Raw genomic sequence first — 27,523 nt, forward strand, 5'->3', positions numbered from 1 at the left:
CGTGTTTTATTATTCAATACCAATTATACCAATAGTACGGTAAAGTTAAATCTTACTTGTGAAAAGTAATCCCCCGATTCCTATTGTGGATGGTCCGCCAATTTGAGCAGGAATACGCTGAACAACAGCCCGGCATCCTGTTTCTGCTGCTGTTGCTGCTCCCGGTTGACCACACCACTCCAAGATGGCGGCCGTATTTCTCGCGTCCCAGCCGTCCCAGCAGCCAATGCTCCGTCTATGCTATAAGATGTCTATGTCTGTGAGGGCTTACTACTAAAACAGACAATTTTTCCATTACATTTCTTGGTACACATCGTTCTAGTAGGCTACTAGGCTGAGGCTACCTTCCACCACGTCTCCCCAACGTGACTTCATCGCCGAATGGCGTTAGAAATAACCCGTTACTGGCAAAAAAATAAATAAATGGACTTTAAACACTATTTTGGAGACATTTTATAAATGATACACATATTTTGAGGACTTCATGCACCCATTAATCAAAACTTCCAGTTAACCTGCACGTAGGCCTTTAATGATTTTAAAAGCTCTAACTGCTGGTACAAACGCCACAAGGTGGAGGCACATATCTATCGGTGGACATAAAAGGCGTAACGGTTCCAATATTTTTTTGTGCAATGAGAGCGTTGAATAACTGCTTATAAGTCAACCTGGAATCAACAACAGACCATTCACAGGCGAACATAAGCTCAAAGGAGGGCAACCCTTCTGCGAGAACTGGCATCAGCATGATGCAAACTTTATTCACCATCCTGTCCGGGTCGGCTGTCATTCTTTTATTACTTTACAGGAAATTCCCCTACTTTGTGCAGGATGTAATGCACGCTCGTTTAAATATTTGGATCAGTGGACAAAGAGCGAAGTTCCTGCAGACCATGCCGTACTTCACCGTGCTTGATCGGTTCCTGGAGCTGGCCAAGAAGCAGCCAGCAAAGCCCTTCATTATATTCGAGGACGAGTTGTTCACCTACGGAGATGGGGACCTTCAGAGCAACAAGGTGGCCCGGGCTTTGAGGCAGCATGCCGGGCTCAGAGAAGGGGACACCGTTGCGTTGTTCCTCGGGAACCAGCCGCTCTTTGTTTGGCTGTTGCTCGGACTTGCGAAACTGGGCTGCGCGCCTGCCCTGATGAACTACGGCATCAGAGCCAGCCCTCTGCTGCAGTGCCTCTCCTGCACCAGCGCCAAAGTCCTCATCGCCGACGCAGGTACGGATGCAGGGATGCGTCGAGTTTATTTGTCAATATTGATGTAGGCCTCACAATCAAGGTCGGGTTTAAACGTCACTTCACTTTCAGACAGAGAAGTAACTCTTACAATGGCATGATTGCGTCCATTCTTAAAGGGGGGGTATTATGCCACCAGGTGAGTGTGATTAGGCAAGGCAAGGCAACTTTATTTATATAGCACTTTTCATACACAAGGCAGACTCAAAGTGCTTCACATACAAACATTGTCATACAATAAAATAAAATAATAGATAAGTAAAAGAAAAACATATGCAAAGAAATGGGAAAAATAGAAAAAGGCATTTTAGTATTAAAATAGAAAATAAAGGCAAAGTTAAAAAAGCTTTTTAGAAAGTGCAATGTATTTAAGATTTAGCAGGAATCTATAGCAAACATAAAAGTCTTCAGTCTTGTTTTAAAGGTGCTCAGAGTTGGGGCAAGTCTTAAATCCTCTGGGAGTTTATTCCAGCTATTTGTTGCATAGTAACTAAATCCTGCTTTCCCATGTTTTGTGTTTACTCTGGGGATAATCAACAGATTGGTCTCAGAGGATTTCATAGTACGGCCACACCAAACGCGTTACCCGCGTACCTCGCGTATAAAATCGTCAATTTTTCCATAGGGAACCATTGGTTTACGCGCGTATGAGACGCGTATATTTCAAGAGTTCAAAAAATTGAACTTTTTACGCTCATACGCATGACGATTAGCCGCGTTGCCCAATCAGCGTTGAGCTTGACCCGACGTCACTGGCAGAGAGTAGTGAGCTTGGACAGAAGCATACGGCCGACATCTTTCTTTATTCTGTGTGGAAATAGTAACATAGTTACGCCATTAAATGCTTTTATGGAAACATTTTTAGCGAGAAATGTGCATTTTACTTTCATAATGTTCGCTCGGTGAATGTGAAGGATGTTTGGTTTGATAGTTATGACGAAGAAGGAACGCTCCGTTCACTTGCATGGACAGAGTCTCTGGTTACTAAGCAACCTCAACGTCTTGGCGGACTATATATCTGCTGATCAACACTACGAATGCTGGAAACACACCAGACACACCATGTGAAGTTATTTAACCCGATTATTGTTATTTATATCCGAGATTATTTAATCTAACCCGATCTAAACTCTACCACCCAAACACGGCGGCGTTTGGGTTTCCTACCTCGGACTCCAGCGCAGCCATGTCCATGGCAGCCACGGCCGACAACTTTCTTTATTCTGGTTGGAAATAGTAACATAGTGACGCCATTAAATGCGTTTATGGAAACATTTTTAGCGAGAAATGTGCATTTTACTTTCGTAATGTTCGCTCGGTGAATGTGAAGGATGTTTGGTTTGATAGTTATGACGAAGAGGGAACGCTCCGTTCACTTGCATGTGGACTCATCTAGTCCACATGCATGGACTAATCTAGGCGCGTTAGGAGCGTAGGCGCGTTAGGAGCGTATGCGTAGGACCATTTTTGACACAAAATGGTCAAGCAACATTTTAGGTGCGTTACGCGCGTAAATCTTTACGCGGGTACGCGTCTGGTGTGTTCGTACCTTTAGTGGTCTAGAACAGTGGTTTTCAAACTGTGGGGCGCGACGTGAAAAAAATAATAAACCCGAAAAAAAACCTGGAAGTCGATGATTCAAATCATCAGTCGTACTTCAACTGTAGAAGTAACACAACTAAATCAAACCATTGAACAAATCTACACACTTGTATCTTCAATAATATCTAAATGAGAATTTTGATTTAATTTAAAGAATTTTGATATAATTTAAAATTTCTTCAGAATCAGTTTTAGTATACCGCTTCGTTTTCAGCTGTTTTCATTGAAGACGTCAGCCCATTCTGATACACCTACTTCTAGACATCGTAACTCATTCATTTTTCAACCGATTACCATCGTTCAAACCATTAAACAAATCTACACACTTGTATCTTCAATACTATCTAAACGGCATTTTGATAGCATTTATACTTTTTTCAGAATCACAGTTTTAGTTTCAAACATCGTTTTCAGTTGCTTATAATAATTTAGGTCACCATAGCAACGCCGGTAAACAAACCCCGCCGAATAGTCGAATCTCTGGACTGAAAAGGCAGAACTGATTCGACTCAGAAAGTTCAGAGTCGGGGACGCTGAATGAATCTGTGTAAACTGGCAGTTTACACAGATTAAGATGTTCAAATGTATTTAAAAAAGGTTAAGCTAAAACATGCTTAGATAAAGTTGTTAAATTGTGTTAGAAATGTGTTTAAAAACGCACAAAGATGTTGTAATGTTTCAGAAATATGTTTCAAAAATATGTTTCAAATGTTTCAAAAATATGTTACAAATGTTTTAAAATTATGATCAGAGATGTTTAAAATGTGTAAAATAATTAAGATGGCTTTCAAAACACAGGTATTTAGAAAAAAAAAAATTTGGGGGGGGGGGCTCAGCTGAAATTTTTTCTCAGAGGGGGGGATCACTCTCTCACACTTTGAAAACCCCTGGTCTAGAAGGCTGATGTAGTGGAAGCATATCAGTTAAATATTTTGGGCCTAAACCATGTAGGGATTTATAGGTTAGCAACATGATTTTAAAATAAATTCTCTGACCTACAGGAAGCCAATGTAACGATTTCAGAATTGGTGTAATATGATCAAATTTTTTGGTCTTTGTTAGAACTCTAGCAGCAGCATTCTGAACAAGCTGAAGCTTCCTCAGGGTTTGTTTTGGGAGACCTGTAAGGAGACCATTGCAGTAATCAAGCTTACTAGTGATAAAGGCATGTACAAGTTTTTGTAAGTCTTCGGTGGACATGAGCCCTCTAAGTCTTGCTACATTTTTAAGGTGATAATATGCCGATTTTGTAACTGATTTGATGTGACTGTCAAAATGTAAATCTGAATCCATGATAACCCCTAGATTTCTGGCTTTGATTGAGGTTTTCAGGGACAGAGAGTGAAGGTGTTGGGTTACTTTAAGCCTTTCCGTTTTAGAACCAAATACAATTATCTCTGTTTTGACCTCATTTAGTTGAAGGAAATTTCGGCACATCCATTCCTTCACTTGCTCAATGCACTGGCACAGCAGATCTATGGGCCGGTAGTCATTTGGTGATAGCGATACATAGATTTGCGTGTCTTCAGAATAGCAATGATGGTCAATATTGTTATTTTGCATGATTTGCCCTAGTGGGAGCATGTAGATGTTGAATAAAGAGGGTCCTAAGATCGAACCTTGTGGGACTCCACATGTGACGTTGGTTGATTCTGATACAAAGTCGCCAATGGAAACAAAGTAGTTCCTATTTTGTAGGTAGGACCTGAACCAATTTAAGACAGTGCCTGAAAGCCCCACCCAGTTTTCTAACCTTTCCAGAAGTAATGTATGGTCTACTCTACAGTGTCGAATGCAGCACTGAGGTCAAGTAGCATTAGTATTGAGGTTTTGCCAGAGTCTGTGTTAAGACGGATGTCGTTTACAACTTTAATAAGGGCGGTCTCAGTGCTGTGCAGGGGTCAAAATCCTGATTGGAAGGTGTCATAGCAACCAGTTGATGCCAGGAAGTGATTTAGTTGCTGGAGGACAACTTTCTCAATGATTTTACTTATGAAGGGTAGATTTGATATTGGTCTGTAGTTGTTAATAATAGAGGCATCTAGGCCCCGCTTTTTTAAAAGGGGTTTAATAACTGCAGTTTTCAAAGCTTTTGGGAAATTGCCTGACTGGAGAGAGTTGTTAACTATCTGCAATATGTCTACTGCTAGGCAGTCGAAAACATTCTTAAAGAGGTTGGTAGGTATAGGCTGTGTCCCAATTCCAAGGACGCATCCTTCGAAGGCTGCATTCGTAGGATGCGTCGACGCCGATTGCGTCACAGCGTCGCGCCAAGTGCTGTCCCAATTCCAAGGGTCCTTCAAATGCGGCCTACGAATGCAGCCTTCTTTTCCCGGATTTGAAGGATGCATCGGCTGTATCCTTCACGGCCCAACGTATCCCAAGATCCTTCACGGCCCAACGTATCCCTCCCAAGATTCATTGCGCATTCAATCAATGGAGATGGCGGAGAATGGCGATTTAAGTTCTGCATTTAAATGTAAGTATTTTGTTTATAGTCACTCGAGTATTTAACGATACAAATGTTAAAAATACAAGGGCCCTTAAAACTTTTTTCATGAAAGTAATAGGCAATATAAGTAAGGTAACGTTACAGTTAGTGACGCTGTAACGTTAACTAAGAACACCCGTTAAGCCCTATAGTTTCAAATTTAAGAGGTTAAAATGGTTATATTTACCGAAATTGTGGCGATTATATAGATAATTTGCTATTCTGTAACGTTAGATAAATGGACCAACGCGAACACAGGTTGTGGACCCTGGTTTTCAGACCGTAACGTTACAGACGTTGGGATTGATTACACAGTTAACTTGGTTATTTTGCTATTTAAGCTGCTTTTGTTTGGTAGTGTAAAGCAAAACTAATTCTAACATTTGGTTTTGGTTTAGGGGGCCAGCAGCATACTGCTCGATTTATTCTATTGAGGGGGGAGAACGATGAGCAAGTGTGGCTTGGGGGTAAAGAAACAATCGTTTATTTATATCGTAAGTTAGTTTATAAAAATTATTATAGGCCATTTATATATCTACATTTGACCATCTTGTAAAGGTTAGTCAAATTAGCCCTCATTAAACAGCAGGACAGATACAACATCCCCAGAAATCGTTTACTACGATGTCCTATTTTGGGTTATTAAAGAAAGATAGACAAAAAAAGTCACAGCTCGCATCAGTACTAGACAGCACTAGAAAAACACACAAAGAAAAAGGGTGTTTTGACTTCTACTGGTTGTCTTATTATTATGGGCTTCATATAGGATGAGGGCTAATTTAGATGTAACCTTTACAAGATGGTCAAATATATATATTATAAATGGCCGATTGTTAACATGGGCTATTAACATGGTTGATAAATGTGTCTCTTGTTTTCTCTGATTAATAATGTCTCTGTGTTTAGGACAATTCTGGAGAAAATAGGCCTGCAGGGGAAGATGACTCCCCTGCAGGCAAAGAAAAAATGGGACAATTTTTAAAAAAAATATATAAAGTATGTACATGTCATTTTAAATATACATTATTTGTTTTAACCATGCAAGTTAATAAACACTTTTGCTGAAATTTGTTTTGATACTGCTGTTGTTGTTGTTAACTGCCATGATTGATTTCCTCTGCCTTAGGATTGCAAGTATCCAGGGTCAGGGGAGGGGGTAGGTGGGAAACCCGGTGCTGCCACTTGGCCCTGGTTTGTCCCCATGGATAAGGTATTTGGACAGAGGCATTCCACCAACCCCCCTGTCCTAATTGCCTCCATCCCTGAGAACACACCAGGGCCAAGTAGAGCAGTGGTGGATCAGGAGGTGGAGGACAAGGATCAGGAGGAGGAAAGACAGCGAGGGCCAAGGTCCAGAAAGAGGGACAGAGATGAAGACATGTTCCAGAGTCGCTCACTATCTTCCCAAATGGACTCAAGACTCACCTGTTCAGAGTCCACCTCGACTGCATAGCCACCCTCCCCCTTCTGGCAACCATTGTACACTGTGTTGTATTGTATTGTATTGTATAATGGTACTTAACTGTTTAGCAACTGCAGTAGCTGCTATCATGGCTGTAACACGGGGAATTGATTAGCCTAGCGATTGTGGTACTTGCACTTGGTTCTATGAACATCCTTTCTGTACCGACAGCGATATATTGATGCACTTCTTATGACAAATGTACTTATTGTAAATCGCTTTGGATTAAAGATTAAAGCGTCTGCTAAATGCCCTAAATGTAAATGTAAAATGTAAATGTTCCAGTTAATAAAAGAGGACATGAGGCTACAAAGGGAGGCAGAGGAGAGAAAAGCCCAGGAGAGCAGGGAAAGAATGGATAGGTTTTTCTCATTTTTGGAGCGTTTGGTGGACAAATAACTTATGTTCTGTTATATTTAAAAGATTGTTTATTATTTACATATTTATTGAAACTAACTTATTTAACTAACTTTTTTGATTAACTATTTATTAAAACCCTTACTAACTTTTTTGTATTGACTAATGTATTCGTATATAACTTATAAAACATATATACAACAATAAAACTATTTACAACAAACATTCATGTGACTATTTACAACAATTATTATAAAACTACTATATGCAAAAACATAATGATCAATAATAATTTTTGTTGGTTTCTTTTTTTCGCGCTGTCCGGTTTAACTTCTGTTTACTAACAGGTCAGTTCAGCTGTCAGGGTTGCTAGGTGACAGGAACAGCGCGTGGTCACGCAAGGTAAAGGGAGGTAACGGTTTGTTACGTAAACCAGAAATGCTCCGTAGGCTAGACCGTCCCATTTCTTCGGCCTTCGGAGTGTCCTTCGCGGTCTACGAAGGCCGCATCCTTCGAAGGACGCGGTCTACGAAGGATGCGTCCTATGAATTGGGACACAGCCATAGTATCAAGGCAACAGGTGGATGGCTTTAGTTATGTCACAGTTTCCACAAGATTTTGAGAGTCTATAACATTAAAGCATGCCATCCTTGCCACGTAATTTTTGCCTGAACAGGCTGGTAGTCCAACATTTTTGTTTGACATGGAGATATTGATGGCGCGTCTGATACCTTCAATTTTATCAATATAAAAAGCTGCAAATTCATTGCATTTCTGCGTGGAATGGAGATCAGGTGGAATTTCTGTTGGGGGGTTGGTCAGTCTGTCAACAGTTGCAAATAGGGTTTTTGCATTATTAGTGTTGGTTTTAATGATATTGGAGAAAAATGTTTCTCTAGCATTTTTTAAGTCTAAATTGTAGGCACGGAGGCTCTCTTTATAGATATCATGGTGAATATGAAGTTTTGTTTTACGCCAGATGCGTTCAACCTTCCTGCATTCCTTTTTCTGTGCTGTTACAGAAGCAGCTTTTCTCCAGGGTGCCTTTTGCTTTTCCGGAAATCGTTTTAACCTTATAAGGTGCAATTACATCTATGACTTTCAAAATTTTCAAATTAAAGTTTTCTACAAGATCATCAGCAGAACATGGGTTTAGAGGTGGTAGCAAGGAGATGGCCTTTTTAAAAAGTACATTAGAATCTTCATTGATATACCGTTTTTTGACAGTGTTTGATTTTGTCTGTATGTCGGGAATAAAATATATGTTAATGAAAACAGAAAAGTGGTCAGACAAGGAAGGATCAGTCACAGAGAGATTAGAAACATTGAGGCCCTTTGTGATAACCAGGTCTAGAGTGTGCCCCTTACAATGAGTAGCCTCTTTCACATGTTGAGACAGTTCAAATGTGTCCAAAATGGCAAAAAGTTTTTTTGCACACTTGTCATTCAAATCATCAGTATGAAAATTGAAGTCACCAGTTATAACTAGACAGTCAAATTCTGTGGAGATGCTATACAATAATTCTGTGAAGTCATCGAAAAAATTTGCAGAATATGTGGGTGGCCTGTAAATAATTAATAGGAGAGCTCTGGGGGAGCATTTCAATACAGCACTAAGGTATTCGAACGATGGAAAATCACCAAATAACATCTGTTTCCCCTGAAATACATTTTTAAATATAGCAGCAACCCCTCCACCTCTTTTTCCAGATCTACATGCATCAAAAAAGGTATGTTGTTTTGGCTTAGCGCAGACTCTGTGCCAGTGAGACGCAGCTGGAACTGTCTCTCTCTTGTCTAGCTTCGGGAAGGATACAGTGTAACTTTGATCATCTTGCTGTATCTGAGTGAGCTCAGCAAACTCACCCATCGGCACTGTATCCTGTAGGAGTCCTTTGCATTTTTCTACTGCTGCTAGTCTCGTTTCAAATAAAGCCAATGTCTGTTGCAGTTTGGTGCAGTCTGTGCATTTCCCAGTCTCCGTGCCTGAGATATCCGAATACAGAGGCATGTTGGCGATAGGAAAGTCCAAGGCTTTTTCTGCGGTCTGATCCGGGAGTAAAAAGTGCCAAAATGTATTGTTGAATCGAGCGATTGAGGACGACGGAAACAAACTATATACTGTTAGGTAAATAAAATAAGATAAAGTAGATCTGAACGATGAATTAAGTAGTTTTTTCCAATGCCTAGCGGCGCTTCGGGGAACATGACCTCTCTCTCTGCTCTCTCTCTTGGGTCTCCCCAAGAGAGAGATAGCCGTTACAAGCCATTTGAAAATCGGTATTTTAGTGACATCACAAGTGTCCACCTGTATATTGGAGCCACTAGCGGCGCCAGGATTTTGATTGTGGGTGGGCCTCCAGAAAACTGGATGGGCCAGTTAAAATAAGCCAAAAAAAAAAACGTGTTCACCTTCATCTCCGTTTTAGCGCTTTTCTGCGGCACTGAAGAAAGCGACTCAGTAGCCTACCCTGTGTGGCTCTTGTGTCGCTGTCCTCAGCTCAGAGCTGAAGCGGACAAAGACATACACCTTGGCAGTAAGCCTAACTTCATGTATCTCTTTTGAACGTTCAATGCAAAAAAAGACTGATACTGAATTATATCTTTGGAGGGTCTGTTTCTCTCTCCATTCATTTACCCAGCATGGCGCGCAGGGAACTGTCCAAAATTATTTAACTGTTTCTTATAAATTCAGAATGACAGAAGAACTGTATGGACATGAAATAAGAGCAGCATTGAATCTGACACAGCTGCTAAACACAAAAAGCAGGAAAACTATCAAAAATTATTTCTCCTTTAGCTTATTTCTTAAGAATTATTGAATGAATAACATATCTAACCATCTAAACAACAGCATAACAATCCGAGATAACAAATAAATAATCACAAATGCACACAATTTAATTCAAACTTGCTTGTGGGACGTGGGGCTGACGGCAGGAGGCGGCGGGGTCTCGTGCTGAACACAGCAAGAATTTCTTGATATTCCAGTGAATCACTCAATTCCCTTTCAAATGAAAGCAGGGACAACGAGTTCAGTCTATCCGTCAACATTGTTGCCCTGGTGCCTGTTTTTATCCGATTGACAGCTGAAAAGAGTCTCTCCACAGTAGGCCTACTTGTCGTCATCATGGGCAATGTGAGGAGGCTGTTCATGTTGGGGAAAATATCACAGGGGCATGCGTCGAGCACTTCTAAGAGTGTTTCTTTTTTTTCGTTCATGGTCTTGTTGGCCTTTGCCTTTCTTTTAAGCTGCTGCACAAAACCAGTGTACTCTGCGTCTTCCACCAGAATGGAAAAGTGCGCGCAGGCGGGCCGGATGAGAGCCTTGTCACCAAAGGTGTCTGACCATGGCAAGCAGGCAGCAGCTGCTCTCATGAAGCCGTATGTGTCGGGCTTGACGCTAATGTTCAGCTCCATCCTCTGCTTGTCCATAATTTAATTTCTGTAGGTCTGAGTTTTGCTGTACAGGTGATGATTTGCCCAGCAGAATCAACGTGCGTATTGCAGCCTGTGGGCAGGCAGTCCACACGTGGGGTAGAAGCCGCTGATTGGCTGAGAAGCTTTTACTCAACGCTTTCCTCAGGCTGCTTATTGGATGAACGGCTAGAATGAAAATCACTCACTAGTCACTAATAGGCCTGGGTCAAACTGGGCGGGCCCAGACCTAAAATGGTAGCGCCCAATGGTAGCGCCGCGGGTGATCAGTCTACCAGCCTACCCAGTGGACTGTAGCAAATGTTGCTGATCTATCCATCATACATCTAGGTGGACACGCCCACTTGTGATGTCACTAAAACACAGTTAAAGGCTGATTTTCAAACAGCTTGTAACGGCTAATCACGCTCACGCCTGGTGGCGCAATATCACCCCTTTATAATCGAACGGCTGTTATGGATCAAACCTGATCATGTCAGCGGACCACGGCCCTAACCCCTCCTCTCCCCCCCTCCCCAAAGCCTTTTCTGACCCCACCCTCACCTGTGCTCCCCCTCCCCAGGTGTGCGGGGGGCCGTGGAGGAGGTGCTGCCCAGCTTGCGGCAGAAGGGCATCCGAGTGTTCATCCTGGGGGAGGCCTGTAGCTCCGAGGGCCTGGAGGCTCTCAGTGATAAGATCCAGCAGGCCTCGGACCAGCCTCTGTCCCCCCAGCTCAGGGCTCAGGTGAAGGCCACAACCCCTACTGCATACTTCTATACCTCTGGCACGACAGGTGAGCAGGGGTCGCAATAGGCACGCGTGCCAGCACTGGCACGGGGCAGCATAATCATTGGCACACTTAAAAATAAAAAAAAAATTTTATTTTTTTTATTATTATTATTACAAGAATTCACAGCACAATGCGGCAGCATAATCTTTACTACCGATTTGTTTTGCACTTTATTCTGTTTTGGGCATTTCCTCCCAGTACAAATATGTTTAAATTAGTTACAGAAAGCAGTGTTCTGAAATGGGATAAATTAATAGTTTTTAAACCTATGTTGTGAGTAATAGAGAAGAAAATATTTAAAATATTGTAGCAAGTGGCCTGTATGCATCGCTTTCACATGGTTTTGCAAAGCTGTACATGTCTTAAAGATATTGATGTGGATGGTTCCAACATTCTCATGTATTCTAGCTTTTTTACATTTCTCACAGTGCAAATATGTTTTTGAATGAGTTTCTGTAAATGTTGTTATAAGATGGGACATATGTAATTATAATTTGGAAGCCCATGTTGCAAATATAACAACCAAAAAACCATTTAAATGTTGATGCATGATTGTGGACTATATGGAAATAGTAGAATTCCAGGTCTTCTGCAAATGATTTGGGTCGCTGTGTCATAATTCAGCTTAATCTTTATTAAGGCACAGTCATTAACGAGAAAATGTCAAACTGGCACTGCATGTTGAAAAGGTTGCTGACCCCTGAGCTAGAGGAAATAGTGCCCCTAAGGGAGTAGTATGATACATACATTTACATTTACATTACGGGCGTTTAGCAGACGCTTTTATCCAAAGCGACTTACAATAAATACTTTTGTCAGAAGAAAGAGAAACAACGTATCGCTGTCAGTAGAGTAAGGATGTTCATAGAACAAAGTGCAAAAAACGAACAATCCCTAGGTTAACCCATTCCCCGTATACAACACAGATAACGAGGATAAGAGGCCACACAATGCTTAGCACTGTATTTAAGTGCCAGGACGTACAACGTACAATAAGTGCGTACATTAAGTGCCAGAACATACAACATACATATCCACAAGCCTGCACCCAGCCTTCACCTGGGGCCCACGGCCTTTTGTGTTGTCACTATATGACTTTATCCACTGAAGGACTTGTAATCAACGTCCCACCTGGTGGTCAGAAATATCAGACAGCTGCTCTCTGAGTTGACTGGTAGTGATACTCTCTGCTGCATCAGGATGCGCTGCTCTGGACGTCCTTCTGAAGGATGTACGTCCCGGTGCTCCGTGTGTTCTGCTCTCCAGGTCTGCCCAAAGCCACGGTGAGCACGGAGGCCAAGGCCTGGGCGGCGGCCTTCCTCCTGACCCACGCCCACGTGGGCGCCCAGGATCGTCTTTACCTCACACTGCCTCTGTACCACATGTCAGGGCTGCACGCCGGGCTGCACGGCGCCATAGAGAGAGGTGAGGGGCGGGGCCAGAGAGAGGGGCGGGGCATAGAGAGAGGTGGGGCGGGGCCATGGGTGGGGTGAGTGGCGGGGCCAGAGGGAGATGAGGGAGGGGGCCATAGAGAGAGGTGATGGGCGGGGACAAAGAGAGAGGTGAGGGGCAGGGCCATTAGAGGTGAGTGGCGGGGCATTGAGAGAGTGGAGGGGCGGGGCTTAGAGAGAGGTTAGGGGAGGGGAAAAGAGGGAGAGGGACCACAAGCCATCTCTCAGCCAAGGGTTGCTGGTTTGATTCCCTGCACCTGCTTGCAAAGAGTGAGAGTGTGTGTGTGTGTGTGTTCACTTGAATCCATTTGGCGTCATTCTGATGTGCTATAAGAATGAGGAAGGTAATGTTTAACATGCCTCTTCCTTGGTGAGACTGAAGGTCAGGCTTGTGGGAGGATGTAGGAACCGGTCGTTCTGGACCACGGCTTTCATAGTGGGGACATAATGTCGTAATGTTTAATTTATCACGTTACTCAATGACCCAAAAGCATGTTTCTTCCAGCTTTTATGGCTGGTTCAGACTACACGATTCTCAGATATTCCTCCACGATTTAACATGTCACACTATACGATCACAGAGCCAGGAAATCGGGCCTTGTCTCGTCGGAAGACTGGGCACAGGGTGCGATGCTCTCTACTTTGTATCATTCACATTTGTAAGATATTTAGAAAATCTAAGGTTTAGAACTGACTGTTTTTTAACATTTTTAGGTACTCGGGATCCATTGTTGACGTTCTGTTGCTAGGCTACGTTGTTGCTGCGGGTACTTTATATTGCTCATGTCACGCGCAACGCAACTACTGTGAGGAGATGCTACATTGAGCAGAAATAAAATCTACTGGAACCTTTATGACAAAAAGGTTAAAAAACATTTATGTCGGTTCTAAAACTTAGATTTTCTAAATATCTTACAAACGTGAATGATACAAAGTAGAGAGCATCGCACCCTCGAATCTTGTAGTGTGTCTTCCAACGAGACAAGGCCCGATTTCCTGGCTCTGTGATCGTATAGTGTTACATGTTCAATTGAACATGTCAGATTTGAATATCTGAGAATCGTGTAGTCTGAACCAGCCGAGAGAGAGGATTGTGTGTGGTTCTACAGTACGGAATCAGTGTTATCAGTCTATAAATTGTACTAACTTTTATCGTACAATGGTTTCAAATCTATTTTGCAAAGGCTTGGTGATGCTGATTTCAGTACATAAAGCAATTCTAGTGACGTACTATAATGGGACTAGAATATAACTTTGAGTTACATGCACACATCGAGGGGAACCCCTTCTACCTCATGGTCCTCCTCCTCCTCCAGGCATCACGGTGGTCCTGAAGAGGAAGTTCTCGGCCTCCCAGTTCTGGGCGGACTGCAGGCGGCACAACGTGACGGTGATCCTCTACATCGGGGAGATCCTCCGCTACCTCTGCAACACGCCCGCGGTCCGCTCACCACCTCACCTGCAGCCTTTCACCAGACATTCAGCCATTCATTCACCTCAAAATGTATCCATTCATGTGTTCTACTAGATGTCATAGATCATTTACATTTATAAGTCCATTTGTTGGAAGAAAGAGAAACAACATCTCTGTCGGTACCTTAAGGATGTTCATAGAACCAAATGCCAAGCACTAACTATCACTAGGTTAACCCATTCCCAGTATACAACACAGATAGCTAGGGTAAGATGCTGAACCATGCTAAGTACTGTTTTTAAGTGCCATGACGTACAACACACAATAAGTGCATACATTAAGTGCCAGGACGTACAACATACAATAAGTGTGTACATTACTTCATGGGTCTCCTGGTTCTAACCAATGCTCTTGTTCCTCCCTGTTCCACGCCGCCCCCAGTAGGGGGCAGACGACCGGCGCCACAGGGTCCGAGTCGTCGTGGGGAACGGCCTGCGCGCCGACGTGTGGAGGCTCTTCCTGCAACGCTTTGGGAAGATCAGGATCACGGAGTTCTACGGGTCGAGCGACGGGAATACGGCACTGATGAACTACCCCGGACGAGTCGGCGCCGTTGGGAAGGTCAACTTCTACCACCGGGTACGTCTGGGATCGGAGGTCCTTTTATTGCTCTCAGTGTGATCTACGCCAGTGGTGCTCAAATGGGGGTACTGCTGTAAAAAAAATCCAACTATCGATTTATTTTCACCCTGAGGAAGGTTAATTTTCTGAAAAGTCTGCAATAGAGAATCTGCGTGTTTCTCATTCAATTGTGAGTAATTGCACCCTTTTAATGTTTATGCCAAAAAATAATTGTGCCGGTGAAGGGTAGGCTGCCCATTCTGCTGGCGATTTCAGTACGCCCTGCATAAGGGTCTGGACTCGAGAAGAGTAATACATTTCTTTCTGCTTCTGAAAAGTTTTTGCGGGAGCCAATCACCAAGCTGGCTTTTCCCCGCACGCTATTGGCTGGTTTAACACAATGACGACAGGGAAGCGACGGCAAGCAGCCAATTGCGTACAGAGTCATTTGAACTAAGCCCAATGATCACGCCTCTTGTGCTGAAGAAAATGAAGGCAGCTTCCCCAGACCAACGTGCAATCTACGATTGAGCTTGGTCTGGCAATAGCCAGGCTAGGTGAAGGGGGTACTCGGCTGAAAAAACGTCTTAAAGGGGCTACACTATACCATTGATCTACGCTATGTTTCTGGGGGGATGGTTTGTATTGGCTGAAGGATTAACTTTTTATGATTGACTCACCCTTTTCATGTCATTTACATGAGGCCCCATAGTGAGTGTATGATGATGTGCACTGTTTTGTACGGTAGAGGGTCGCTCCCTACGTGCTCGTTCAGTTCGACCCGGAGAGGGAGGAGCTGGTCAGAGACGCATACGGCCTGTGTGTCCAGGTTCCAACCGGTGAGTTCTGACAAGGTTCTGTTAAACAGCTAGAACCTTAGCAGTTGTAAAGGACATGCACCGTATGAACGGACAGACTCGCATTCAGCTGAAAGGTTTCGGGGAGTACAGGTCAGTTTAACTTCTCCTTCCCTTTCGAAGGGGAGACCGGACTGTTCCTGTCTAAGATCACGGCCAGGAATCCCTTCGGGGGGTACCTAAACAACCCCGAGCAGACGGAGAGGAAGAAGGTGCGGGACGTGGTGGAGAAGGGGGACTTGTTCCTGAACAGCGGAGACCTGATGAAGATCGATGAGGACGGCTTCGTCTTTTTCCAGGACCGCGTCGGGGACACCTTCAGGTGCGCTCGAGTCTGGATGTCACACGCGATGGATGCTGTCGTTAACTACTAAAGTTAAACTGTGAATGCATTGATAACATGAATGCTCAGTATTCACATATGTTTGAACACGACCACCGTTTCGGCGTGCTGTAGCCATAGTGACAATGTGTTGTGAGAGCCACAAAGTTCTGAAAATCTTCCTCAAATCCTGTCTGACTCACATTCTGCAGGTGGAAAGGAGAGAATGTGGCCACCACAGAGGTGGCTTCCATCCTGACCATGATGGACTCTGTTTTGGATTCGAATGTGTACGGAGTCCAGCTGCCAGGTCAGAAAATACTTTTTCTGCATGGCGTCTCAAACGTTGTCCTGCCCGACATGTTGATATGAAGATTAGTAGGAGACCATTAAAGTCCTAACTCCATCACCTGACGAAGACCACTTACTCGTTCCAGGACACGAAGGCAGGGCTGGGATGGCCACGCTGACCTTGAAAGAGGGGAAGACCCTGGACTGCAGCGAGACCTTCGCTCACATCAGCCACTCTCTGCCTCAGTTCGCTTGGCCGCAGTTTATCAGGATCCAGGTAACAGCCAGGCCGGCCCGCCGCTCCCTAGTGCGAAGGGCATCAAGTACCTGGGGGGGCACCAAAAAATAAGGTTTAAAAAAAAAATATATATATATATATATATATATATATATTACATTATTGAATTACAAAAATATATAAATTAGTTATGAAGAGGCCCATCACTCAAGGCCGGTGCTAGGCACACCCACCCCCCCCGCTTGGAAGTCCTGTCCAGGGCACAATTTAAAGATAAACTGAACTGAAATAATCAACATTGATAACGTGCTATGACCATGATAAAAAAAAAATACACAAAAAAATGTATTAAAAAATTTATGTATAGCTTTTTTTTTAGCAACAAAAGAAAATGCGTCTTTTAGTATTAGAGCGCCGATGACGTCACTGGCATGGTAGGACTAGGTTGTTGCTGCAGACACAGGAACGTCTTCTACACTGCACGGCGGAAAATAGTGATTTTAATATGGCTGCTTACGCGTTTGAGCCTGTGAGGGACATGCCTGTACTGTCCGACTGCCATGCGGTGGAGAGGGATCAATTTTAGGCACTCCACTTTCTGATCGTGTGGGTGTGACTGGTGTGCGTGTGGGTGCTGCTGGAGCATGGACACTGCCATTTAATCGGTCTGCTGCCGAGAGGTTCCGGTCAACCTTGATCATCTAATGGTGGGATTAGGTTGCATAACCATGCATAGGGCATTTCGGATGCTGTGCGGCGAGAGAGAGGTTTTGGAAGTTGCCATGTTCTCTCTAAGGGACGTCCGAGCGGAGACACTGGAGCGCCCCATAAATAGCAACCAAGTAACAAGGCGAAAACTATCATTACCCCTCCGATATACTTTGATGCGTTTCAGGAATATCTCCGTAAAGACAGACTCATTGCGGAAACGCATCGAGCTGTACAAATAATGTACCTACATATTCAAGGCGCTGGTTCTCCACCAAAATAAGTGGAGTGCCTCAAGCCTGCCCGCATCCAGACTGTGCGCTGTATACAAACATTGAAGTCGAGGAGGAGATAGTAGTTGTTTAACCTTTTAGATTGAGTAAAAATACTTTTTAATGTACAGTTAGTAATTAAATTGACCAAGGGGCTGTATTTAAAGCTACAAAAATAATACAAAAAAAACCCTGTAACTTTCAACGCAACTCTAACGTCGCTTCAGGCGTCCACACGAAACCTAACACGAAACCGCATAGGTCCGGTTTTATTTGAAACTACCCTGGGACCATGGACCTATTAAAGAACATGGTTTATTATCTGCCTAATAACATGGTTATTAAAGACATGGTTTCACAAAAAAATCGGCTCCGGGTGGACGGGACCTGAAAGACATGTTAGATGCACTTTGGGAGATACACCCGCGGATGAGCATAGATGCGAGGAGGATTCACGAGCGTCTCGTTTACTTTAGGTGGATGTTGGAGGTTTACTTTCTGGTTGATGTTGATGGATATTGCACAGATGGATATTGCACAGATACATCTTACTATGAAATTACTTCTTCGAGTTTAACTCCCTCTGTATCAGCAATCGGCTAGTCGGCGAACAACGTCGGTGAGTAGAAAGGGACATTTGTGGACCTTCTGTTTACAGACCCGCCGTGGTTTAATTAGCAGTTTGGAAACATAGATCTGTGATATCTTCGGAGTAATAGTTCATACACTTTATGGTCGGAGTGCTAGCTTGTGGAGATTGACATGACAGGGGCTGATTGTCAGTTTTAAGGCTGCCAGCCATGTATTAAGGGCTGGTTTCCTGTTCAAAGGTAGCCTGTGGAAATGTATGATTAACCCAGCTGCCTTGGCCCTATATAATTCATTAATGCAGCCAAGGGGAATCCAAAAGATGATCCTCCTGTAGACCTGGTTGTTTGCTTTTCCGTAGCCATTTCAGCGAGCCTCAGAGTCTGACTCATTACCTGCTATGGCTGCTAGAGCCACAGAGTAGGAGTAGGTTACCATGCCAGTGACGTCACTGATTGTTGAAATCCAACATGGCGGCGCCCTGTAACACTTTCACCCCTTTCACCGTACAATTTAATCCCTTTTAGCAAGTTCAGCCCTTTTTAGTTATTGTACCAATGAGAAGGCAGACAATACATCTGTTATATCAACTAAACTTCAAATTTCAGTTCAGTTCCTCTTTAATGTCGAGTCGCCTAGGGCACCGAAACGGCCAGCCGTGTTACACCGAATTCTGCGACCCACATTTTCTGCAACTTGCAGGTGTGCATTATAACAAAAACATAAATAAAACATAAGGTTTCCGGTGGGTCTTTCTTTTCTTGATACTAACATTAATTCTAAACAGCATTTTACACAGCAGCCTATAATAGGAAATGCTCAAAGGTAAATCAGCGTAATTTAACAATGAATGTAGCTTTTTATGGGATCCATTGTATGGGTCTGTAAAATGCTAATCAAATCAATCAAATGTATTTATTAAGCACCTTTAATAAAAAGGCAAATGGTTGGGGGGAGATGTTATGTTTTATGTATGCTTTTGTCATGCCTGTCTACGCTTCAAACTCGTGGATATTGCAGAAAATATGCAACAGCGCCCCCTGGGGTCAAACTTTTCGGTGGGTCGCATAATTCGGTGTAACACCGGCCCTGCAGCCAGGGAACACGTCGACGCACCACTCGTTCATCAGCGCTAACTCGTTAGTGCCAACTCGTTAGTTCCCACTCGTTAGTACACACTCGTTACTGCTATCTCGTTCGTTAGCACTAAGGAGTTAGCACTCATTTGTTAGTGCCAACTCATTACTGCTAACTTGTTAGTTCCATCTCGTTATTGCCAACTCGTTAAGATCTAAGATCCTGAGTTAGTGCTAAGGAGTTAGTTGGTCAAAGGTTCCTCACCTTAGGGATCTCTATTTTTGAGGTACAATCTGTAAACATGCAGACACAGTCTTTTTCAGAGGGGGAATGGTCCAGGGTGTGTCTGCGTGTTGAGTGTAGAGGATATGAGTAAGTGTTGTGTACGCCTTGAAGTACCCTGTGTGTTTAGAGAATGATGAAATGGAAATAGAGCAGATACAAGGGAGGAAATCTAAAAAGGAAGCAGAAGGAGTGGCTTTCTGCTGGGCTTCAACACAATGGCTGTGGAGGCAGGACAGGAGGTCAATCAAACAGCACACCCACTCCAGTGCATGTTGCAAGCGCAAGGGAGAGCAATTGTGAATCACAAGAAGTCACAAGCTACGCAGATTTAGGCGGAATATGATGGAAATTACCAAAAAAGAGAAACATGTTTTGCCTCAGCAGTCGAATGTAAGCCAGATATGTCAATGCAATGTTATCTGAGTGGAACCGTATTAATCGTACCATCCTACCAGGGGTGGACAGTAATTTGGTCCGTACTTAAGTAACTTTTTAGCATATCTGTACTTTACTTGAGTATCATTATTTTGTGAGTACTTTTACACAACTACACCTCGTAGAGGAAAATCGTACATTTTACTCCACTCCATTCGAAAAACCTGTCGTTCCTTCCTTTCCAAGACATGCATGCTGTGTGTGTTTGTGTGTGTGTGTCTGTGTGTGCGTGTGTGTGTCTGCCTGCGCGTTCCCCCTGCGCGCGTGAATGTGATTGTGCGCACGTGTGTGTCTGTCTGCGCGTTGCCCCTGCGTGTGTGTGTGTGTGTGTGTGTGTGTGTGTGTGTGTGTGTGTGTGTGTGTGTGTGTGTGTGTGTGTGTGTGTGTGTGTGTGTGTGTGTGTGTGTGTGTGCGCGAGTCTCTGCCGGTGTGCAGCATGCGTGACCATAGACAATAAAGTGACAGATCCAAAAGTGTACCGATCAGAACAAATGGTGATTCGTGCAGTTTGGGCGGGTTTCTCCCAACTTTGCAATTCGATGGCTATCTTTTTAGCCTTCGAATTACGACGTTTAAAGGGAGTACTTCCACCATTACTGGAGTAATATTTTACACTAGGTATCTCAAACTTTTACTCAAGTATGTGGTCCGAGTACTTCGTCCACCACAGCCTCCTACAGAGGACGCTAGATTGTATTTGCCTATTTTTGGTTCCCATTAACTACTTTGTGTTCTGTTCAGCCACTGGCGGCATCTGAGTAGAACCAAAACCAAGCGCTACACCTACGTTAAGGTGGACAGGTGGTGGTGCTGGGGGATTGAGTCGTATGAATAACCATCTCCTTTACTTTGTTACGTTATTAACCATTAATAATGGTTTCTTTCTGCAGATGCTTTATGTGTATACTATCCTAACGGGTCGCCTGTGCTCTGACTGGACGTTTCTTTTCCAGAATGACCCTGAACTCACCGGCACATTCAAGCAGGTCAAATTCAGGCTAGTGAAGGAAGGCTTTGATCCGAGCACCATCCGGGACCCGCTGTTCATCGTGGACCCCGGCAGGAAGACGTACAGTCCCCTCACACAGGACTGTTACGACTCCATCTGGTCTGGGAAAGTCAAACTGTAATTTGAAAGAGGTCAGATTGTAAATGGAGGGAAATCCTCTGCCAAACGTATTATTCCACCGACTAGCTTGAAGTCTTAATACTGCTCGGACAGAATGTTTCTGCCCGTTATCGTTATGTATCATTAGCTGAGCATTATCAACAGGGGAGCCTCTGACCGACTTTACCATCGTCCCTTTGATATCATACCTGGAGAGGTGTGTGTGTGTGTGTGTGTGTGTGTGTGTGTGTGTGTGTGTGTGTGTGTGTGTGTGTGTGTGTGTGTGTGTGTGTGTGTGTGTGTGTGTGTGTGTGTGTGTGTTCCACACAGCTGTGAGGTCATCGTTGACCGACAGCCACATCGCCTGCAACATGACACATTTGGGCCGGTTAACATCTGTGGTTAAATGTGACGTACGATTGATACAAGTTGCATTGAAAAGACTGACTGTCAACGACATCAATGATTGACCAATATTATCAAGGCCCATTTCACAACCTCTTTCTGCCTAATGATTGACACTGATAACCGCAGAGCAATGAAGAAACGTATTTCTCCCTTCTCAACATGGTGATGTTTGAGAAGTGAAGTTTGTGAAGTTTTTTTTGTTATCAAATACACACTGCTACACACACAGAAAGAAAAGATGCACAAGAACATTATTATTCGTTCTTAGGTATTCATCCAATTTATTTCACTGGCACTTTAAAAAAGTTCATGTTGGCTTCCAAGACAAAGACCGTCATGTAATGTTTTCAGAACAATAAAAAGATTTACAAAAGCAGGTTTTGTCACGAATCATCGTTACTGTTAAAACCAGCCGACTCGTTACACACCAGGTCCTAACAACAAAGGACAAAGGGCATGATTGTAATTATTGTACAAATGGGGTAACTGTAGCGGTTTGGTAGGAAGGAGAATGAATCAAACATAATAAATGTTTAACTACGGACCGAGCAGAACGTTCCATTCCAGGCGAATATTTAAACTCACTAAAATATGTGTAATTTCTTTCACAAATAGAAATCTGAAGTTACAATATCATTTAGAATAGGTTGGCATAGGTAACTGTCCGAGTGTGTGAATGATGGCAGGTTTAGGCAACCATCATCCATAAGCCGTTTCTCACTATAAGGCCCCTAGTGTAGTCGGTGCACCTGCATCTTTTTAAAGTGATTAATGTTAAAGCAATAACTGGTTAAGAGTGCCATCCAGTAATGAGACTTGTTCAGGATTGCCCGTAGTGCAAACACTCTTCGCTGTTCAAAATGGACCAAAGCTGACTCAGTGTTTGCTCTTTTTATCTTTAGCCAAGTTCAACAGCATAATCACTTATTGTCACTCAGGTTTTCCGACAAATTGTTAGTACTGCACACATTTCCTGCCCAAGCTTTAATTTTTTTTAAATTACATCACTGTACATTATTTTAAAAAAGTATATATTTAATACGATGATTTAGCAAGATACACAAATAGGATGCAATATTAAGATGTATTACAGAGTTAATATACAGATGATTGTGTTTTATTAAAACCAAAATAAAAGCTTAATGTCATTAACATAATTACTCCCTGATGATCCTAAATCAGAACCAATTTTTTGAAGTCATATCAGCCATGCAGGGCAGATCTCCGCCGTGTTCCCTGCTTTGAGGGCTCAGAGCCTGATCCTTCCCTCTGTGATGCTGTTGAAGATGTCCTGGGTCATGGGGACATAGCCCTCACTGCTCTCCAGGTAGTACATCGGGTCTGTGATGACCGCAGGGTTGAATCCCTCTTCCATTAGCCCTCGCTTCATTTGCTTATGGGTCCCGGTCACCATCAATGCATCCTGATGAGCGATGCCAATTATTTTGGGAAAGCAAATTGATTTCAGGAGTTAGAGTTGATATTGGTATTAGACGGGTATGCTGAACATGTTGCGCCCGCTTTACCTGGATCCGGATGAACTGGGGTCTTGCATACGTAGGCAGGCAGGATTTGACCTGCTGGTACGTAGCGCTGCTGTCAAAGTCCTGGCCTTCCTTCAGCGTGAGAGCCGCCATTCCAACCCTCCCCTCGTGCCCTGATCAAATCAAACAGTCACACAGTGCTCTTCAGGTCACTCACAGGGTCACGTGATGTTAGTTATGACGCTGAGACGAGGAGTAGGAAGCTCTTACCAGGCACGGCCACCCCGTAGACGTTAGCCTCCTCGATACAGTGCACCATCACCAGGTGGTCTGTCACCTCGGTGGTGGCTACGTTCTCCCCTTTCCACCTGTGTGTGTGACGGGCAGACGTCAGGCCGTAGATCCACAACAATAAACACTGAATCATTCACTCAACCACAGCCGTTAACGGACATGGAATGCCTTCGTAGGATCTTAGTCTGTCGATAGGCTTTTCTTATCTGCACTGACCTATAAGTGTCTCCGATCCGATCCTGGAAGTAGACGAAGCCCTGGTGGTCGATCTGAAGAAGGTCCCCACTGTTGTAGTAGATATCTCCCTTCACCAGAACGTCCTGCAGCTTCTTCTTCTCCGTCTGCTGCTTGTTCTTCACGTAACCTCTGAACTCAGACCTCGGGGTGATTTTGCCAACCAGCAAACCGGTTTCTCCTGGCGTCAACAACACACTCGTTCAGATCTGGACGTTTGCGTACCATCGGGGATTTTGATTTCTCAAAGTGTGACATGGTGCGTTGTCTCTCACCCTTCGGGACCTCGATACAGAATCCCCGGGAGTCCCTGACCGCCTCCTCCTTCTCCGTGTCATACTTTATTAGGGCGTAGGGTGTCGTCATCTAGAGGGAACCCAAGAACCATAAACACCAGACATCCAAGGCACGTGGGACATAACTTAGAACCAATGCCTAATGAGGCATTGATTTGATGTACTCTGCATGCTTCGAAATATCCTTACTAAACATCTACTGAATGAACGCCAATGCTCAGAAATTCAAGATCATCTGCACTCACCTTTTGAAGGAAATTCTCTTTTCCGATAGCGCCAACTTTTCCGATGTAATTAATGAAACCAATGTTCCCTTCCGTCGCTCCGTAGCATTCACAGATACGGATATCTCCGAAACGTTGCAGAAAGTCGGACCAGGTGTCAACTCTGATGCCGTTCCCGATTGCCATGCGGACCTTGTGGTCTCTGTCACTGGGCGACTGGGAAGAGGAAGAGGAGCAGGAGACAAAAGGTGAGGTAGGATGTAATCAGTACCCTTATCTTGTCTCCTCTTGTCTCTATCCAAACTGTTGTTTTGCTGTACAGGTGAATAAGCAGCTGCCCTGTTGAGTTTTACAGGTGAATAAGCAGCAGCCATGATGGGTTATACAGGTGAATAAGCAGAAGATCTTATGATGATGAGTGAGGAGCTCTGGGTGTACCGTCGCCGTGCTGCAGAGGTAGCGCATGATCTCGCCGATGTACTGGATAACCGTCACGTCGTGTTTCCGACAGTCGTTCCAGAACTGGGAAGTGGAGAACTTTCGTCTTAAAACCACAGTGATCCCTGGAAAAGCAGAGGGAAATATCTGAGAATCATTCAATTCAATTCAAATAACTTTATTTTTCCGTTAGGAACTTCAGATGTGGAGGAGCAGCAGGGTGTGTCCATACCCAACAGTACACAATAAACAAACACACACACACAAGCGCGCGCACACACACACCCCATCAGCCCCGCAGAAAACAAAATCCTTGCCTAAGCCTAATGAATAAATAGTATTACCTCCATAGTGGAGGAGAAATAAATAAATAATTAAAAAAGGATTCCAGGCATTAAAACGAGAGGATATAGTTCAAAGAGGGGTTCAACCATTCAAAAGTCTTATGGATGCCGGGACAAAGCTTGACAGGGCTCTGTTTGTCCTTACTGTAGGGGCTGTATTGAACCGAAATGTACTTCAGTACCAAGACTGGTTGAGTTTGCTTTACAAAGTTACCTCATTTAATTACCTTAAGGACATACATTTATAGATGCATGTTGCTAAAGCTGAAGTTTGCACTCCGGTAAAACCCACCTAAATTTTGTTGCATTGTAACCTGTTACTGTGTAATGACAATCAAGTGAATCTAATCTAATCTAATCTTATCTAATCTACTTGATTAGATGGATTCAGAATAGATTCACTCAGAATCATTACCAGGTCTCAGTTATTGTGTGATTTTGTCAATATGGTGGACGATGATTACGACCCAGGAATACACGTTCTTTTGAAGAGGAAGAGGAAGAGGTGTTCCCAGCGAGCGCCTTTACCTGTCTCCATGGCCCCACAGAGCCCCATCATGAAGCCCGAGCTGTGGTAGAGCGGGAGGTACAGGTACAAGACGTCGTTCTCCCGGACGTTAGACAAACTAAACATGAGCGACGCCTGCATCACCCGCTCATGAGTCACCAGCGCCGCCTTGGGGAGCCCTGCCACACAAGAGGACGCCCGTAAAACATGCGGCACGGAGCCGAGGTCACAGCCGCAGAACAGCTTCTCTCAGCCGGCTGGGAGAGAGGACCAGCGGGGCCACGTACCGGTGGTCCCTGAGGTGTAGATGTACATCGCTGGGCCCTTCAGGGTGATGTTGGCCCTGAGGTGGGGGGACAGGGGCTGGTCCGAGGCCTGCTGGATCTTGGCACTGAGCCCCTCCATGCCCTCAGAGTCGCTGTCGTCACTCAGGATGAACACGCGGACCCCCTGCTGTAGCAGGGTGGGCATCACCTCTTCCACCGCCCCCCGTAGTTCTGAGGAGAGACGGGGGCAAGTCGTTGGGTCAGGCGGAAGGGGGAGGAGTTTAACTGGTCTATGGCCGTTTGGCCTCTTCCAGTCAGACAGGTTCCCCTGGACTACATAAATATGCAGTCAAGGGGTAACTCCATCAACAAGGTGTTGAGTGACAATGAGTCACAATGAGTGAATCAAGACTCACAAGGAGTGACCCTCACTTGTTCAGAGTTCACCTGGACATGATGTCACATATAACATGAGCAGAAATGTTTCATGAGCAGAGTTGTTAACGAGAGGAAGAGCCACAGGTTAACCTCATTATTCCCAACATGTTTTCCCTCTGTTAATTTTGTTAACGTGTTTATAAACAGTGGTGACTACCGATGGCTACCATTGGCTAGCGGTGACTATTGCGCAAGCCATGCCGAGCAGACCCTTCCTCGTGCTTGAGGTTTTATAGCGGAGTTGTGACGTCACAGCCTGGCTAAGTTACCGGTGGGTGAAACAGAATCGTGTTTGATTTAGCCGAATCACCTGATTTTAAGAGTTGAGCCGACTGCACCAATACACAATGAATACACCATCATAAACGTCTATCCCCATGTCTGGATAAGGAGGCATGACGGTTGAAGAGAGCACCTGCAGCAGCGATGAGGACCTTGGCGTCGCAGCACGACAGGCAGTGGAGCAGGGACTTGGACCTGATGTTGCTGTTGAGCAGAGAGGCGATGCAGCCCACCTTGGCCAGGGCCAGAGAGACCCACACGAAGAGCGGCTCATTGCCCATGAAGAGGGCGACGGTGTCACCTCCCTTCACCTGAGCGTGGGTCGACAGCACCCGGGCTATCCTGTTGCTCTGTCTATCGGCCTGACTGTATGTGTGAGAGGTGCCTTCAAAGATGATGAAGGGTTTCTGCGGGTGCCTCTCCACCTTCTCCAGGAAACATCCCAAAAACGACGGACTCAACTTCTGCTTTCTTTTCATCCGAGTCACGCATCTTATTGCTCGAAACGCATAGCCGAGGTCGTGAAAGATATACGGATTCCTGATGTAAAGAAATAATGGCACAATGGCCAGACCCGCAAGTATATTAATAATACTAAACATGGCTGTGAACATGGAGGACGTCAACTGTCTACTGCTACTGCTCTCTCCATGTTCTGGATCGACTAGGTCCCAGGGTCAGAAGTCTAGTGGGCGTGTCCCAGGAGCAGAAGTCCAGTGGGAGTCACCGCTTGCCGACTAATGCGGCCCTCTGATTGGATGGTAAGTCAATAATAATAATAAGCCTAGTCCGACTCATCGTGCGAAACGCAAACGTGAATATGGGGATGGTCACGGGAGGTTAGACACCATCAGTCCTATGTCAAACTCAGAGCTATATCCAAATAATACGAGAATTTAACTTAAAATATATTGACGTAACTACATACACATTTCGGTGTGCTGTATAAATGCTGCTCATATATTTAGCCTATATATATATATATATATATATATATATAGGCTATATATATATATATTAATTTGTTGCTCTGTGGTAACCCAAACAAAGACGTTGCGTACCACCTGTATACTGAATCTTTCAATTCAGTATTAAAAATAAGACATTCACCTATATATATATTTATATTTATATAATTATGTTTGTTCTTGAGATGCATCCAAATAAACCACTCTACTCAATAGCAACGACCTATTCCTGTTGAACTGTTTATTCTGCTGTGATCAAAGTTCCTAGTTGCGGCTAAGACATGAGCCTACAATTACATTATTTATCGTGA

General features: G+C 44.1%; 2 protein-coding genes across 2 annotated transcripts; one reads left to right on the plus strand and one right to left on the minus strand.

Moving 5' to 3' along the window:
* Window positions 1-533: 533 nt before the first annotated feature.
* Window positions 534-21,812, plus strand: LOC115558645 (very long-chain acyl-CoA synthetase). Its single transcript, XM_030376935.1, has 10 exons — window positions 534-1,224; window positions 11,155-11,364; window positions 12,628-12,786; window positions 14,129-14,253; window positions 14,671-14,865; window positions 15,596-15,686; window positions 15,828-16,026; window positions 16,239-16,336; window positions 16,464-16,594; window positions 20,874-21,812. The coding sequence occupies exons 1-10, from the start codon at window positions 747-749 to the stop codon at window positions 21,048-21,050; spliced, it is 1,863 nt and encodes a 620-aa protein (XP_030232795.1). The 5' UTR covers window positions 534-746; the 3' UTR covers window positions 21,051-21,812.
* Window positions 21,628-26,907, minus strand: LOC115558646 (very long-chain acyl-CoA synthetase). The gene is made up of 10 exons (XM_030376936.1): window positions 26,378-26,907; window positions 25,546-25,755; window positions 25,279-25,437; window positions 24,407-24,531; window positions 23,990-24,184; window positions 23,724-23,814; window positions 23,431-23,629; window positions 23,191-23,288; window positions 22,963-23,093; window positions 21,628-22,859 (listed from the first exon to the last, which is right to left on the minus strand). The coding sequence occupies exons 1-10, from the start codon at window positions 26,856-26,858 to the stop codon at window positions 22,686-22,688; spliced, it is 1,863 nt and encodes a 620-aa protein (XP_030232796.1). The 5' UTR covers window positions 26,859-26,907; the 3' UTR covers window positions 21,628-22,685.
* Window positions 26,908-27,523: the final 616 nt, after the last annotated feature.

This window comes from Gadus morhua, chromosome 14 (assembly GCF_902167405.1).
Source record: "Gadus morhua chromosome 14, gadMor3.0, whole genome shotgun sequence".
Taxonomy (NCBI): Eukaryota; Metazoa; Chordata; class Actinopteri; order Gadiformes; family Gadidae; genus Gadus; species Gadus morhua.

Coding starts and splice junctions, on each gene's coding strand:
- LOC115558646 (XM_030376936.1), bottom strand. CDS start 26,858: ATGTTCACAGCCATGTTTAGTATTATTAATATACTTGCGGGTCTGGCC. Junction 24,185..24,406: donor ACCTCTGCAGCACGGCGACG/GTACACCCAGAG, acceptor TCCTCTTCCCAG/TCGCCCAGTGACAGAGACCA. Junction 22,860..22,962: donor CCCAGTTCATCCGGATCCAG/GTAAAGCGGGCG, acceptor ATCGCTCATCAG/GATGCATTGATGGTGACCGG.
- LOC115558645 (XM_030376935.1), top strand. CDS start 747: ATGATGCAAACTTTATTCACCATCCTGTCCGGGTCGGCTGTCATTCTT. Junction 12,787..14,128: donor GCACGGCGCCATAGAGAGAG/GTGAGGGGCGGG, acceptor CTCCTCCTCCAG/GCATCACGGTGGTCCTGAAG. Junction 16,027..16,238: donor CGCGTCGGGGACACCTTCAG/GTGCGCTCGAGT, acceptor CACATTCTGCAG/GTGGAAAGGAGAGAATGTGG.